Here is a 16,419-nt window from a genome sequence, read left to right on the forward strand (position 1 = left end):
AAATCAACGTTACAAATATCAGCAAATAAAATTAGAAACATTTTATTTAGTTTCATAAATAGACAAAAACACCCAATTCCAAACAAAAGCGACTCTCAATTTCTTGAGGTTCAAGCAATATATGAGGGTCAATTTCGTCAGAAAACATATTAGTAACCGAAATGAAAGACGGTGGTCCCATTTTTGTTCTTTATTTTATTATTTTGCTTATTCGATTCGATTTTTCTTTTGAACTAGGGTTTGACAACACCTCAGCAGCGGAAGAGAAGAGGAGAAATAATTAGGAAAAAAAAAGTGAACGAATAGGAAAATTAATTCGACGACTCCTCCATGTATGTATGTATCTATCTGTTCATTTCTTTTTCAGTTTTTATTTTTTTTAATTATCGAATATTATGGTGTTATGCAGCTTGAGATGTAATGTTTTTATGGATCTGAGGTTGTGTGTGATTGTTCGCATCTTTTTTTTTTGTTTGAATCGTGAATTTATCAACACGAGCAGTAATTTTGATCATGAGATTGGAATTTTTAGAGCGCGTGAAATTGAATTTTGGGTTGATTTTTTCTTTGGAGAACGGAACCGTTTATTTTACGTAATTCTCCTCGAGCTGCATCCTATTTATGTAATTGTATAGAATTACAGGTTGATTTTACCTTTATTTTATTTTTTTTGAATTTTTTATTTTTTTTGAAATTTGGACTTTTAGTTAGATTTTATTTAGTTTTTGGTGTTTTTAGTTGAATTAATTAAGACTTGGCTTTTATTTTTACTAAAAGTGTTTTTTGAGTTCTCTTCGACCCAATGGATATTCAGAATAATTGGCCTTTGAGCTGTAATATTAGTGAGTATTTTCTGATTTTGAAAGAAAAAATATGCCTTAGTGAACACGCTTCGTTAGTGTGGAGTTGTACATAATGAATATGTTAGTGTGTTAAGATTATTTACGTGCACTTGATATACTGCATGCAATTGATGTGCGAAAATAGACTCTTTTGATTAATTGGTAACAATCTAGGAAACGACTTGTATTCACATAAATATTTGGGTGTGCGTGCGTGCGTGCAATTCACTAGTAATCAGCTTTTCAAGCCATGCTAATATTTTTCAACCTTTAGTAGGGTAGATGACATATATCACTTGAGGCTGCTGGTGCTTTTTTGACCTCTAACATCTTCTTTTGTTATTCTGTATATGGTGAGTAAGTATGTTAGATGGTTGACATTTTCTTTCATTTATTGCATGCAATTTACACGGATAACCGCTCACCTTAGTCAATTTATAACTTTTTAAGCCAGCCAACACTTCCATACATGATTTGACTGCTAAAAGCGTATCAGCTAAACTACAAACATATATCAATTTTCTCCCAAAATGAAGTAGATATATATATCTGCTACATGCTTAGAGTTTGATTCATCAGTGCTGATGCTTCTTTTCCATTTTAAAATTTCCGACCTTGGCAGTGATTATTTGTTCTTGTGTTGTGTTTATCGCTTAAATATCTCGATGTTTTCATTTAGTCTTTCGATATATTTGGATATCAGGTTTGTTTGTTTACCGGGTGAACGTGAGCGGGACTGGTGTAATTAATGTTGATTTTGATGTTAAGTTCTCATGGTTCTTTTCTCTTTCATTTATCTTCGTAGCAGATTTTTGTTTCGCATAAGAAATGAATGCTGAATGTGTTGGTGAGAAAAAAAAATACGAAGTACGATCTAGTTGTCGTCACAATTTTTGCTGATAATTAGTAACTGTACAACATCAATATGTATCATCAACGTAGACTCAACAACAGTTGTTGCTAAATTAATGAAACAGACTTAGTTTTAGTTACTCATAATTTCTAAATTCTGAGAACATCTCTCCGTTCTTTCAAATTGATTATTGGGTGGCAATTTGAATAGCATTTGCTCTTTATTGGTGCATAATTCTGATTTAATTTAAAAAAAAAATACCATCAGAAGTTTAAAAAATTGGAGATACAATTGTTATTCCTTAATTGAAGAAGTTCAAATGTTGATTTTTGTGTGGAGATTAGTTGAGAAAATTATCCATCTGACATTAGAACTCGCATAACCAAGGAAAGCGTCTGGATCTTTTGCAAGCCCCCTTAGGCATGCACAGAGCTCTTGATGTAGTATAATTGTGCTCTATTGAGGAAGGAGCAGGTAAATGCTCATTAATATGCATATTTATGCTCATAATGTGATGGACATGGTATTTTCTTAATGTGCCTGAAGTCGTGGCCATGCAGGAACTGAAGAGAATATTAAATGTTTTATGATTACGATGAAGATTTGGCATGTGGATGATGATATGGTTATGTGTTGCATACTTTAGTATATGGTTTTTATTTGATGTCAACATGCTAGCTTAAATGATTACTCTTAGTAAGGTGACGTTTGATTGAAAGTATTAATCTTTGTACTGGCTGTGATGTGCTGCATGATCGGTAGCTTTGAGTTTCAATGATGTTATAAATTGTCTGACCCATATTCTGGAAAGAGATCCTTGTCCTTGACTTGCTATGTTTGTCTTGAGTGAATTCGATGAAAATTAATTACAGGCACAAAGGAATATCGACTATCGATGTGGAAGTAAGAGATGTAACAACCAAGAACACTGATATCACTTACAGAAATTTAGATGCATCACAATCGTATTAATCTATCACGGTAGCTTCAATAGTTCATAGTAAACTCACCTGATTATCTGTTTTTTTAATCCTTAAATTTACGAGTTTTTTATAGATTCCGGATATTTGACACTTAATCTCTGACCTAGAATACAAAAGTATGATATAACCACGCAGTCTTATGAAGATCTTAGACTTTGTCTTTTAAGTTTTGCTTCTGAAATTTCACATAGGGTAATGCATTAAACAAAACACTGATGAGTTGCATTTTTATTTATTACGGTAGTTATAGTTGCTACAAGTTTTTGTAATTTTTCTGCCTTGCTTTTTCATGGGGAATCTTAACTATGTTACTACTTTCTCCATGGAGTGTGACCATTGTCTAGACAAATTAGTGCAGTGATGATTAACATTTTACCAACAAAATTACTAAGCGGATGGATTTGCATTAAGTAAGTAGAAAGCGATATTAATTAATTTGAAATGGTTTTGGAATTGATTATGTTGGATGCTGTTTTTAGAATTTAGTGTTGTTATGTTTGGTGCAAAGCAAATACTCGTTCTGCTAGCTGTGTATCCTGAAGCTGAAATTATTGTGCTGCCTGATATTCTCTTCAATTGTACCTGTGTCTGTGTATATTTATTCATCTACCAAGTCGATGACTTTTCTGTTACGAAGTTTGCAGGGTACTTGAAGTATTGAAATGTGCTTTTATTTATGGCTAACTGCCTTTATGAATTAAAATCTTTTGATGGTATTTGATTAAGCAATTTGATATCATTACAAGGGCTACAAACTATATACCTGTTAGCTAGAATACCTTTTGTTCTAGGTGAATAGCTTTAAAGTACGATCTTTCTGTTACAAACATTTAAGTGTCTATAATGCTGATAATAAAGTAAGTCAATTTGCCTCCTTTTTTGTACGGTGCATCCTTGCTGCTTGATTGAGCGAGTGCTGTTGAATTTATGCTTAAGATTTGGCAGCTGGTATTGTTAGCTGTGTTCTTGTTGCATTATTTAGAAGTTTGTATTCAACTCTTTTAAGCTGTAACTTTGCTGTTCAGGGTTTCTCGGCAGTTAGTGATGGCTTTTTTTTTGTGAGGCAAAACCTCAAGTAAGTTCGGCGAAGCTGCTATCTTTGAACTTTTGGCTGTGAATTGGTGGATAGGGATTGATCCAGTAGGTACAAATGAACACAAAGTACGAAAAGGTATTGGATAGTTATCAACATGTTGATCTGAAGAGAAAGCATTCAGATCGATGCACCATCCGCTCTACTGGAGCTACTCGTGTGCCTTTTCCTCTGCGGTCCTCTCCTATTTCATCCATCCACAATTTTGCCAAGCGAAGGAAGTTAGATGGATCCGCGAACAAGTACGGAGGGTGTGCTTTTCCATCTGGGAAACGTCTGCTTAAATATTATTCTAACTTCAAGAAAAGTGGAATTCTGCAGCGTTTAATGTATTATGACAATGATGAGTGGGAAGACTTTTCCCAGGATGTTGTTGCATTTGTCAACAAAGACATTGTTAAGAATCCTGCAGTAGAAGTGGAGGTCAATGGAAATGCAATTTTGTTAGATTTCTTGCATATGACGCAGTTGGACATGAATACTGGTCTTCTTCGGCCTATTGCTTGGATTGATATTTCTGGAAAGTGTTTCTTCCCTGAAATAGTTAGTAATGATTATGATGAAGAACATGATCTTCACTATGAATTTGCTGAAGGCCATGATCATCTAGAAGATGAAGAACCTCAGGGGTCCAATAATATCAATTTGCATTTGGAGATTGAAATACATGGATTAGATAATGAATCTAGTGGGGAGTCCAATGTGAATGTTGAGCAAGTACAAGCTCACAAGGATACTGTTCTGAGAGATGGTGATAAGGAAATCCATGCAAAAGCATCTGATGTTGAAGTTGATGAGAAACGTGGTTACAATCAGCTGATGGAAGGAAACATAGTCGTTGCAGTTAATAGCATGCATGGGTCTTTAGGCTCTGATGCTGTGAAGGAGATGCTCCTGAAAGCTATTCGCTCAATTGACGTTAACGTTGAGGAGGTACATCGTTGCATGAGTATTGTCATGGAAACTCGGTCTGAACTTTTTGAGAAACAGGTCGATATCACTAAAAGGTACCGTGGGGATGCAAATGTCCAATACGCCTGGCTTCCTTGTCCGATAGGAACAATTTCAACTATACTGAAATATGGTATTGGCCATTATGAGCCGTTAACAACGAAGCCCTTGCATGGTATGGGGATACATCTAATCCCTGCAAATGGCACTCAGATCAGGTTTGTTTTTTTCTACTAGTTTCTTTTGATATGGCACTGTCTAATGCTGTTGATTTTCTTCCGTAATCATTGATTTTTTTATTTGTGTCGAATGGTGTTGATGTTGTTATTACACTGTGTTTTGGTGGAGCTTTGGTGTTCTGCAAGTTACATGAGCTAGTACTGCTGTTCTTTTTTGTTTTTCCTCTGTTTTATTTTTCGGAAGACTAGAGCACATAAATATATAGACTCTTATCTTGATGAAGTTATGGAAGAAGAAACTGAGTGCAGTTTGTTGGGACATCCAAATGTACCAAAGTTTTTCTCCCAAGTCCGAATGAAGAAGGCCTTGAAAAGTTACATGCTCATGGAAATTCAAAATGTTTTGCTGATTTACATATTTTTTTGCTGTTGTGATATTTCTAGTTACATGATGTATTTCTCGCAAATTCAACATATTTCGTGTCTGTTATTATAGGTCATCTTGTTTGTGGTTTGATGGGTTGTTATTGGTAGCTCATTATCTAGGCTGCTGATCTATTCAATATGACTTGCTATATTGCAAGTAAATCATTTGGAGTTCTTTGTGAGTGCTTATTTAGTTTGTCTGGACATCTTTTCCTATGGTAGAATTTTCTTTTGTTCTCTACAGTATCAATAATATTGATGTTGACGAAAATGGGTCACGACATGTGGTATTCTGTCGTGTTATAATGGGGAATATGGAAGTTGTGCCATTTGGATCAAACCAGTACCATCCCAGTAGCGAGAACTTTGATAGCGGCGTTGACAATCTTGAAAGCCCAGAGCAATATGTTGTATGGAACATGAATATGAACACTCATATCTATCCAGAATGTATTGTTAGTTTCAAGCCGACCTCAGATGTTGAAGGTGATAGTTTACCCTTGCATTTGTTTTTCCTTTTTCATGCTGTATGCATAAATCTTCTTCTGTACTGGCTGTGATGTTTCATATCATAGTATCGTTGCTGTTTTTTCCCTATACTCATTAAACTGGATTTCACTTTTATTTACATTCATAATTTAATATTAGTAGTAATCTTCTAAAAAAATATGTCTATATAAAAACAAATAATTCAATAGTAATGGCAAATTTATGCCATCGCTGTAGTAACTCTTTATTGTTTTGCTCATAAACTGTATAACATTTGTGTTCTAATTCTCAAAGTGCTTCTACAGGGCATGTGATTGGACAGGGGAACAGGGTTGATGTTTCAGGGTTCGATCCTCAAGGCCAGGTATAGTCTTCTCTGACATTGCTGGTACATATGTTATGTGCTTTATGCATATCTGAGTTTATTCTTTGTTAACTTCTTTCTTATTTATTATCTGTCTAATTGTATAAATTTCACCTAGATAAGGCTAACCAGTTTGTGGATGTAGATATAACTGTTGCTGTCGCCAAATAGTTTTTGGTTGCATTACGATCTTACCCCATTGTATATTTGGTGACTAGATACCTGCAATCACTTGTCCTGTTTTCATTCTTCCCAAGAATATACTCTAGCGCAAAGGTTCATCCAGTACTATTGTTGGCCTCGTGTTAACTATTTGGTTAACGTGTTTGTATTAATTGGCTTAGTAAAGTTGTTTGGAATCGGATTGGTAAAGCTGTTGCATTGTTGCTTTATGAACAACATCTAACATGATTTGATTTTACTGCTGGGTAGCTTTTTGTGCTGTTGCGTTGTTGCTTTTATTTTGAGATATTATGTCTTGAAACTGATCTACTTTAGTCTGTCCAGAAAAAAAAAGTCTTGTAAGGACGAGTTGAATTCTGAAGTGTTGAAATGCTAATTGAAGCTTGCAGATGGGTGCTGAGTGATTATCATTGAATTTTTGAAATATATGTTGTTTTGCATTTGTGTTTTTCTCACAAGGCCTTTTTCTCTAAATTTAGAAGAGGATTCCCATGAGCCCTTGGATGCCGTTTCCGATGCTGTTCGCCTCCATCTCAAATAAAGTTCCTCCTCAAAGCATGGACCTCGTTAAATCCAACTATGAATTGTTCAAGGTATATATTTGTTGACACTTGAATTTCTCTTATCCTTATTTGGTGCTCTAGGTTGTGCACAAGTTCAAAATCATTTTTCCCTGCTGTTTGGCAGAATAAGAAGATAACTAGGGACGTATTTGTCAAGAAATTGAGGTTGATTGTCGGCGATGCCTTGTTGAAGTCAGCAATAACAAGTCTTCAGCGCAAGGTAAGTTCTGTTTTCCCGAATTAGCCTGAACCTATATTGCGTCTCCTTATCTCTATTATTTGGGCTGGAATTTTGGATATTTAAATGTCTTTTGATTTTGATTTTCATGATGGTTCAACTACTACTCTTTCTTTGTGTTTTTGTACCCAATTCAAAATTATTTCTCACCACTGCGCAAGTCATTTATAAGGCTGTCAGAATCCTGCTAGTGGCATTTTGGGGATATTTATTTCAGAATTTCGTAGTAGAACTTATTTCAATAGATCATGTTAAATTTCTGATATGGTTCTAATCCGCCAACCCGAACTGACTGTGACATTATTTAAGGTTAAGTTGCCACTGGGAATGAAATGATGTTTGAATATTTTTCCCATTTCTCCTACTTGTGTTGTAGTTAGTATATCTGGAATGAAGCCATTTATGATTATAATGAGGTCATTTTCTTGGTTTTCAACAGATGTCAAACTCGTCAAGCTCTGATGTTGAAACAGCTTGAGTTTATGGCATGATCCAAGACATTTCCCGAGTCTTGATAAAAGAAAGCCTGTTTAAAGGAGTCCGTGAGCACCATCTGTTTTTTCTACTGTTTCGTTAATGTCATCGTTTCTGTATTTGTCAAGTACACCTCCCCAATTTTAAGTTCATGACTTAATTCTGATATTGATACACAAATTAGCAACTTATGTCGATTGTTTTAAGTATTTTCTTTTAAATGTATGTAATCAACAAGGTGCAGCATATACTTTTCATAATGTCTTCTTGATCAGGATTGACACATGTCAGTGTCTTAAATATCAAGACGATTGTAAAGTATGTCAAAACCTTCTTGTAATATGTATATATGGTTGTGGCAATCGGGCTATGTAATCCAAGCTTTGGTGCGTTCAATGTCAAATACTATCGGGTTTACGGTTAGAAGCTTAAATTCACATACCATTGGATTTTATAGTGCTAGGTTTAAACTCGGCTCACATATATTCATCGTTCGAATTTGTCACTGGATCATGGGACTCATATCGCAACATTAAGATGGTGTTTATCATATCTTTTAAGTGTTGTAAGCGTATTATGGATGTAGTATAAATGCCCGACAGCCCGAGTGATAATTTTTTATGTTGATTCACTAAATCATTTCTTCATTTATTTGTATTGTTTCTACGGCTTTCCCTAATAGCTCTATGCAAATTTGTGGATCAAAATGATGGGTGGAATTAACACTTTCGAAAAAAACTATCATTCTTTTAATGTCAATAACTAATTCTAATTTTGTTAAAAGAAATATAAAATAGAAAAATGGAAAATCAGAATCCTTTTTTTAGTGAAGAAAATCAGAATCTTGAAATTTAAATGTTTTTTTTCCTTTTTCATTCCAGAATTGGTGATCTTTGGATTGGAATAGAAACAGTCTTTCGGTGGAAGTTCGAACATTATATACATATTAATTCACATATGATAATATTGAAAAGGGGTAATGGCAAATAGGCCCATGACAAGGGCACTTAATTAAAATAGGGACATCCAACTTTTTTGTCTTTCAAATAAATCCACCCCATTCAAACTTATTTGCAAATAAGGAAAATCCCTTTATATATACCAAAATTACCCCCAATTCATTTGAAACCCTATTTAACTCCAATTTCATGATTTACACCCCAATTTAGCCCAATTTCATCAATTAACCAATTTTAACCCAAATTTCAATTTTGACCCCAATTTTAACCCTAATTCGTATCAATTCACCCATTATGCTCTAACTTCTTTAATATTACACATTGACCCCGGATTTTAACAAATATATCACATTAACCCCCAAAACTTTTTTTTTTCAGAAAATAATTTTTTTTCTGAAATATTTTTTTTCCGGCCAGATTCCGGCGTTGACCGCCGGTCTCCGGCGTTGACTTTTTTTTTTTTTTTTTTTTTTTTGAATTTTGTTTTCCTGAAATTTTTTTCCGATCGGTCAACGGCCGTTGACCGCCGGGTTTCCGGCGTTGACTTTTTTTTTTTTTTTTTTTTTTTTTCTTAAAAAAAATATTTTAATTAATTTTACTGTCTTGGCTGTTAAATTACTGTCTCCGGCAGCTATTTAACTGTCGGAGACAGTAATTTAACTGTTAATCGACTGTTTTTTTTTTTTTTTTCTTCAAAAATATTTTAATTAATATTACTGTATTCGTTGCTAAATTACTGTCTCCAGCAGTTATTTAACTGTCGGAGACAGTAATTTAACTGTTAATTGACTTTTTTATTCTTAAAAAAATATTTTTAATTAATATTACTGTATTCGTTGCTAAATTACTGTCTCCAGCAGTTATTTAACTGTCGGAGACAGTAATTTAACTGTTAATTGACTTTTTTATTCTTAAAAAAAATATTTTTAATTAATATTACTGTATTCGTTGCTAAATTACTGTCTCCAGCAGTTATTTAACTGTCGGAGACAGTAATTTAACTGTTAATTGACTTTTTTATTCTTAAAAAAAATATTTTTAATTAATATTACTGTATTCGTTGCTAAATTACAGCAGTTATTTAACTGTCGGAGACAGTAACTTAACTGTTAATTGACTTTTTTTTTTTTTAATTTTTTTCCTTAAAAAGAATTTATTTAAATTAATATTACTGTCTTGGATGTTAAATTACTGTTCGGAAAAATAATATTCATAATATTACTGTCTCAAACAGTAATATTACTGTCTGAGACAGTAATTTAGTAGTCAAGACAGTAATATTAATTAAAATATTTTTTTTCTAAGAAAAAACAATTCAAAAAAAAAAAAAAAAAAAAAAGTCAACGCCGGAGACCGGCGGTCAACGGTGGTTGACCGGCCGGAAAAAAAAAGCAGGAAAAAAAAATTTCAAAAAAAAAAAAAAAAAAAAAAAAGTCAACGCCGGAGACCGGCGGTCTCCGGCGGTCAACGCCGGAATCTGGCCGGAAAAAAAACAGTTCAGAAAAAAAATTATTTTCTGAAAAAAAAAAAGTTTTGGGGGTTAATGTGATATATTTGTTTAAATCCGGGGTCAATGTGTAATATTAAGGAAGTTAGAGCATAATGGGTGGAATTGTTAAGAATTATATTATTGAGGGTATTTTAGACTAAAGACATGGGGATGGGCTTAATTGAGAGACTGTTTTTTTTGTGGACTAAAATGCATTTAAGTCCCATGTGATGGGCCTTTTTGCCATTTGCCCTATTGAAAATATATATAAACAGAGAGTGATGAGAAGCCGTTGAAATGTTGCTACAAAAAAAGTTGCAGGAATGTCACAGAAAAATTTACCAGTGCGAAATTGTATGACGTTGGAGTTTGCCAAAAGTTCAACTGTCGCCCCCGCCAATCACCGTCCGCAGCCCGAATCTGCTAGAGGCTGCCGGCTGCCGGATTCTTCAGACTTTCAAAGACAATCTTAAATTTGTTTTAAGATTACCGAGGTCGTTGTAGGATGGAGAAGAATCTCAAGAGTTGTACGACGAGAAGTTCCAAGCAGTAAGAGAATGGAATGGTGTTCCCTTCCATCCAACAATAAGGCCTTTGCCATCACATTCAAGAGTACATGAGCTTCCATGTGCAAACTTGTTGAGAACCAAACTAGCTTGATACTTTGCTGATTCGCTGAGTTCCGTTTCTACCATTCCAAATCTCGTAAAAAATGCTCTCCAAACATCAAGTTTCACATTTCTAGTCACCCTTTCCTCACCTTCAGCTGCAACTATGTTGGTAATCCCTTCACCGAAATAAGTGCTTTCAAGTTCTCTTCTGTATTCGTTGCTTCTCTCCATGCAACTTTCCAAGCAGTCGAAAAATGCGGTATAAAACACAAGGGCTTCAATGAAACGATCTATAAACAAAGGCGAATTGTGATTTGCCTCTACTTCAATAACTAGCATTAGAGCCGGCCTTAGCCTTGTTATCGCTCTCATTAGATTTTCAAACAAATCGGGCCTTGATATCATGGTCCTTAACATCATGTAGGAGTAAACTACCACAGTTTCATCGGCTTCAATGTTCAATAGATCTTCTTTGAATTCACTCATGTCCTTTAGATACAGTATTTCGAACGAAAATGGCAAATTCAAGGACTTTGAAAAAGTGATCAATCTCTTGCCAGTTTCCTCTATACAATGCCGTTGGTCATATGTTCCGACGGCTGTTATTTTGAGGCGCTGTATAGGATAGTAGTCCACGAGGCCTTGCATCAGGGCCGTCCATTGAATTCCGCTCCTTATCTGGAGATCAATCAAATGGATCTTACCCTCGGTACTTTTCATGATGACGACATTGTCAATGATGGCTTGTACGGCAGCAAATTGCATCACTTGTGCAAAGGGCAGTTGTTGGTGTGTTGTGAGGAAAGTGTTGTTTGTGCCTAATGCAAGACTTTTGATCTCTTGTTGTTGTTGTTGTTGTTGTTGCTGCTGCTGCTGCTGCTGTTGTTGTTGTTGTTGCTCTTGTTGCTGTTGTTGCTGCAACTTCTTCTTCTTGTAGTTGTTACTATTAATATTAGATTCTGTATCAATCTTCTGTTGAAGAGCTTGAGCAAAATAATAGGAAACACGTTGGATTGGAGAACCAGAATCGGATGCTATCCCAAGACAGAGTAAGATATTTTTAGTAGCTAGATCGAGGAATCTGTGTCTGGTGCCTAGTTTCTCGGCTGCATCTAAAAGGAGATGAACAAGTTCGACATCTCTAGCATCATCAACAGAAAGACCTGAAAGTGAAGATCCATTATTATAATAAGGATGGATGAATGTAGAAATTCCATCAACTCTATTGCTCGAGAATTGGATGAACCTCTCTCCACCAACTCTCAATATTTCCTCCACTGATAGCTTATGTCCACCAGCATCAGTACCAGTAGCAGTACCAGCACCAGCACCGACAACTGTGTTCATCATCATCAGATCATTATAAATATTGTATTCTGATGATCTTGTCATTGATCTGCTGAATCCCTTGCCATAATTAATGTTCAAGAGATCCAATGATGCAAGAGCAAACGAATATTGATTTTCATGATTCACATATTGTTTGGTGAACAATTTTCTTTGCGGCTGCATCGTCCAATCATCATCACGAGCAATTTGTTTGTGATCCAGTATGGGATTATCTTCTTGTTGTTGTTGTTGACCAAAGAGCAAGGAAAAGAAATCCATAAAACCATTTTCAACAAATATTGGATCTTGTTGATCATCGCTGCCATCTCTTACAACATAAGCTGCAGGCAGAGGATCATAATTATCACCATCCAAGGAGAATATAACATCCGGCATCATGGATATATCTCGTTTCTATATTGCTATTATTGCTTCTAAGTTGTAACCAATAAATGGGATATTTATTTTCAAATTGCATTGGGAAACACAATAAATAAATAAATAAAGCCATGAGCTAGTATTGATTTACAGGAAAAATAATATGCATTATTTATTTCAAAATATATAAAGCTGTGTAGATGTATGTATACATAGAGAGCATTGTTTTATTTTTTGGGAAAAGTAGGCCGGACACAGAATATTAAAAATATTAATCAAATAAAAATAAACCAAAAGAGGGGACAAAAGGACAAACAGAAAACTATGATAGAATGAGGCCATGGCTGGATATATTGAGATGACCAAGTCATTAAAATCTACACACATACATACATACATATACATACTGTATGTATATGTAGGGGCTATATGACAAAAACCCCTCAGTGAACTTTTCTATTACCATAAATCTAAATTTTAATTCAATTTTTGACATAAGTGTAATGGACTCAAATTACCCAAAAGGCCCTAACTAAACTCATTAGGGGCAGATTACCTTAATTATCCCAACTTTGTATCTTTTGGATTTCTTTATTTTTATATATATTTTTAATTATGTTTTATTTTTATTTTTATTTTAAATTATTTTTTTCTTAATTATATTTTTCATTTTTATTATAAAAAGTTTGTTTTATTTTTATTTTCGGTTTTTCTAATTTAAATTTTACAAAAAATGGTTTTTTTTTATTTCTTTTCAGTTTTTTTTGGAAATAAAATATTTTATTAAATTGTTTTTTTTCATTTTTTTTATTCAATTAAAAAACTAGGGCGAATGGCAAAAATGTCCATCACAAAGGACTTAAATGCACATTGGTCCACAAAAAAAAAGTCTTTCAAAGAAACCCATCCCCATGTCTTTAGTCTAAAATACTCTCCATAATATAATTCTTATCAATTCCATCCATTATGCTCTAACTTCCTTAATATTACACATTGGCCCCGGATTTAAACAAATATATCACATTAACCCCCAAAATAATAATTTTTTGAAAAAATATTTTTTTTTCAGAAAATAATTTTTTTTCTGAATTTTTTTTTCCACCCAGATTCCGGCGTTGACCTTTTTTTCGAATTTTTTTTTCGGCCGGTCAACCGCCAGTCTCCGGCGTTGACTTTTTTTTTTTTTTTAATTAATATTATTGTCTTGGCTGCTAAATTACTGTCTCAGACAGTAATATTATGAATATTATATTTTCGAACAGTAATATAACTAATATTACTGTCCCAAACAGTAATATTATTGTCCGAGACAGTAATTTAGCAGCCAAGACAGTAATATTAATTAAATTTTTTTTTTTTAAGAAATACCAAAATTTCAAAAAAAAAAAGAGTCAATTAACAGTTAAATTACTGTATACGACAGTTAAATAACTGCTGGAGACAGTAAATTAACAACGAAGACAGTAATATTAATTAAAATAATTTTTCTAAGAAAAAAAAAGGTCAATTAACTGTTAAATTACTGTCTCCGACAGTTAAATAACTGCTGGAGACTGTAATTTAGCAGCCAAGACAGTAATATTAATAAAAATATTTTTTAAGAAAAAAAGTTAATTAACAGTTAAATTACTGTCTCCGACAGTTAAATAACTGCTGGAGACAGTAATTTAGCAGCCAAGACAGTAATATTAATTAAAATATTTTTTTAAGAAAAAAAAAGTCAATTAACAATTAAATTACTGTCTCCGTCAGTTAAATTACTGCTGGAGACAAATTTAGCAGCCAAGACAGTAATATTAATTAAAAAAAATTTAAGAAAAAATAAAGTTAATTAACAGTTAAATTATTGTCCCCGACAGTTAAATAACTGCTGGAGACAGTAATTTAGTAGCCAAGACAGTAATACTCATTAAAATATTTTTTTTAAGAAAAAAAAATTATAAAAAAAAATCAACACCGGAGACCCGGCGGTCAACGGCGGTTGACCTACCGGAAAAAAAGTTTCAGAAAAAAAAAAAATTTAAAAAAAAAAAAAAAGTCTACGCCGGAGACTTGGGGTCAAAGAAATTATGGTTAAAATTGGTTAATTGATGAAATTGGGCTAAATTTTGGTGTAAATCATGAAATTGGAGTTAATTTTGGTTTCAATCAATTTAGGGTAATTTCGGTATACATAAAATGATTTTCCTTATTTGCAAATAAGTTTGAATGAGCTGGATTTATTTGAAAGACAAAAAAGTTGGATGTCCATCTTTTAATTAAGTGCCCTTGTCATGGGCCTTTTTGAGATTAACCCAACAAACTATTTTTTTTTTTTTTTTTTTTTTTTTTACAGTTTTTTTTTTATATTTTTTTCTTTTTATTTTTCTACCTGGTCATCAAATTGAAATCCACTACATATTTATCGAAATCCGCTATATATTTATCGAAATCTATTTTAAATTTCTCGAAATCCACTATAAATATTTCGAAATCTACAACATATTTATGGAAATCCACTACATATTTATCGAAACCCGCTATATATTTATCGAAATCTACTATATATTTATCGAAATCCACTATAAATTTATCGAAATACATTACATATTTATTGAAATCCGCAATCTATTTATCGAAATCTACTATAAATTTATCGAAATCCACCTTAAATTTATCGAAATCCACTATGAAATTAATTTTATCAAAATATAAAATTAACATCACCCACTACAAAATTATCGAAATCCACTATATCATTAGCATCACCTACCACAAAAAAGTAGTCCGACGTAAACCAGTAATAAGAAAACGTAAATCCACTATTAAATTAACACAAATCCACTACTAAATAAACGTATTTGACCAAAAAAAATAAAACGATCGACTAAACATTTAACAAAAACAACAAAAACAACAAAAACATCTATTTTTATCGGAAACCACTATGAATTCTAAGAAGGAAACATCAAATTTCAGTGAAAAAGGAAACTATAAAATCAGTATAAAAGATATCATCTTCTCTCCAATGAAACCCAAAACATGTCATCCCGTTGATATCATTTTGGACGCTCATCAACAATCTGCAGTCACCTTTGCTTGCCTAAACAATGGGTCAACCAATCAATGACCACAAAACAAGTTTATCCCAATCCAACTTATAATCACAGGAACTCTAGAAATTAGAAAAATAAAATAAAATTTTGCCATCATTAAATCAAAAAAATAGCAAATTGAATTGACAAAAAATATTGGGAAGGGTTTCGTTTGCAACGTCTGATGTTGCAAAAAATATCGAAATAATACACCTTTTACGAGAACAAATAACCTTGCATTTTTTCTTATGCGATCATTGCAGGCTAATTTTGCATTTCAATGTTTATTATCACTTCCAAAATTGTTTCATTCACAGCCAAAATTGTTCCAAAATTCCACACCCAAAAAGAAAATTCACGAAAGATCATAAAGACAAAAAAGAAAAAGAACAAAAGGCAACGACCCCTTACCATCGTTTCCCAGTTTGTCCGATCAACCGTTTCAGCCTCCATTTCTTTCGCCAACAACTTTCTCTGAAAATGGCAAATCTTTTGTCGAAGAAGACGTCGCTTGCGTCACCTGTACATGGAAAAAAATTATATCGGCAACGACGGGCGACCTCAAGTCAGATTTGGAAGACCGTCCTTGAGTTGGATTTAGATCCGCGAATCATTCCTAATCGGCTTGATGGGTGGGGCAGCGGCGCGGTGCCGGTGATGAGAGAAAGAGACATGGAAGCGTTGGTTGTGTAGAGAAGGGAGATAGAAAAGAAAGAAGGCGGCGCAAAGGCGGCGGTGATGAGAAAAAGAGACATGAGAGCGTGGGATTGGAGAGAAGGAAGAGAGAAGAGAAATAAGAGAACAAAGAAATGGTCAGTGATTATTAGCTAGGGTAAAAAAAAAGAGAAAGGATATTACATGAAATTTGTATTATTTATGGCTGAATAAAAATATTTTGGATTTATCTCAATAAAATGAATTTTTTTGGACCCATCTTAATT

The 16,419-nt window shown here is 33.5% G+C and overlaps 2 protein-coding genes and 1 long non-coding RNA gene across 11 annotated transcripts in view; 1 reads left to right on the top strand and 2 right to left on the bottom strand.

Annotated features, from left to right (window-relative positions):
* Positions 1-8,041, top strand: part of RCD1 (WWE protein-protein interaction domain protein family) — an 8,051-nt gene extending 10 nt beyond the window's left edge. Inside the window, exons 1-7 of one of the 9 annotated variants that reach the window (XM_088814542.1) lie at positions 1-332; positions 3,704-4,940; positions 5,572-5,813; positions 6,122-6,180; positions 6,843-6,956; positions 7,051-7,155; positions 7,604-8,041. The exon at positions 1-332 is cut by the window's left edge and continues 10 nt beyond it. In XM_088814542.1, coding sequence (XP_088670668.1) covers positions 3,829-4,940; positions 5,572-5,813; positions 6,122-6,180; positions 6,843-6,956; positions 7,051-7,155; positions 7,604-7,642 — 1,671 coding nt within the window. In that variant the 5' untranslated portion in view covers positions 1-332; positions 3,704-3,828 and the 3' untranslated portion in view covers positions 7,643-8,041. Of the gene's footprint in view, positions 341-1,121; positions 1,196-2,071; positions 2,170-3,703; positions 4,941-5,571; positions 5,814-6,121; positions 6,181-6,842; positions 6,957-7,050; positions 7,156-7,603 lie in introns of those variants that run through there. The other 8 variants (XM_012980461.2, XM_012980462.2, XM_088814541.1 and 5 more) reach the window with 8 other exon arrangements.
* Positions 8,042-9,922: 1,881 nt separating this feature from the next.
* Positions 9,923-12,469, bottom strand: LOC105956480 (DELLA protein RGL1). Its single transcript, XM_088814311.1, has one exon. It carries the CDS (start codon positions 12,423-12,425, stop codon positions 10,605-10,607), a length of 1,821 nt encoding a protein of 606 aa, XP_088670437.1. The 5' UTR covers positions 12,426-12,469; the 3' UTR covers positions 9,923-10,604.
* Positions 12,470-15,189: 2,720 nt separating this feature from the next.
* Positions 15,190-16,304, bottom strand: LOC148765001 (uncharacterized). Its single transcript, XR_016029780.1, has 2 exons — positions 15,890-16,304; positions 15,190-15,486 (listed from the first exon to the last, which is right to left on the bottom strand). It is a non-coding gene; the product is annotated as an uncharacterized LOC148765001 (long non-coding RNA).
* Between the last annotated feature and the right edge of the window lie 115 nt (positions 16,305-16,419).

This window comes from Erythranthe guttata, chromosome 14, assembly GCF_056151865.1.
Source record: "Erythranthe guttata isolate IM_541 chromosome 14, IM_541, whole genome shotgun sequence".
Lineage (NCBI taxonomy): Eukaryota > Viridiplantae > Streptophyta > Magnoliopsida > Lamiales > Phrymaceae > Erythranthe > Erythranthe guttata.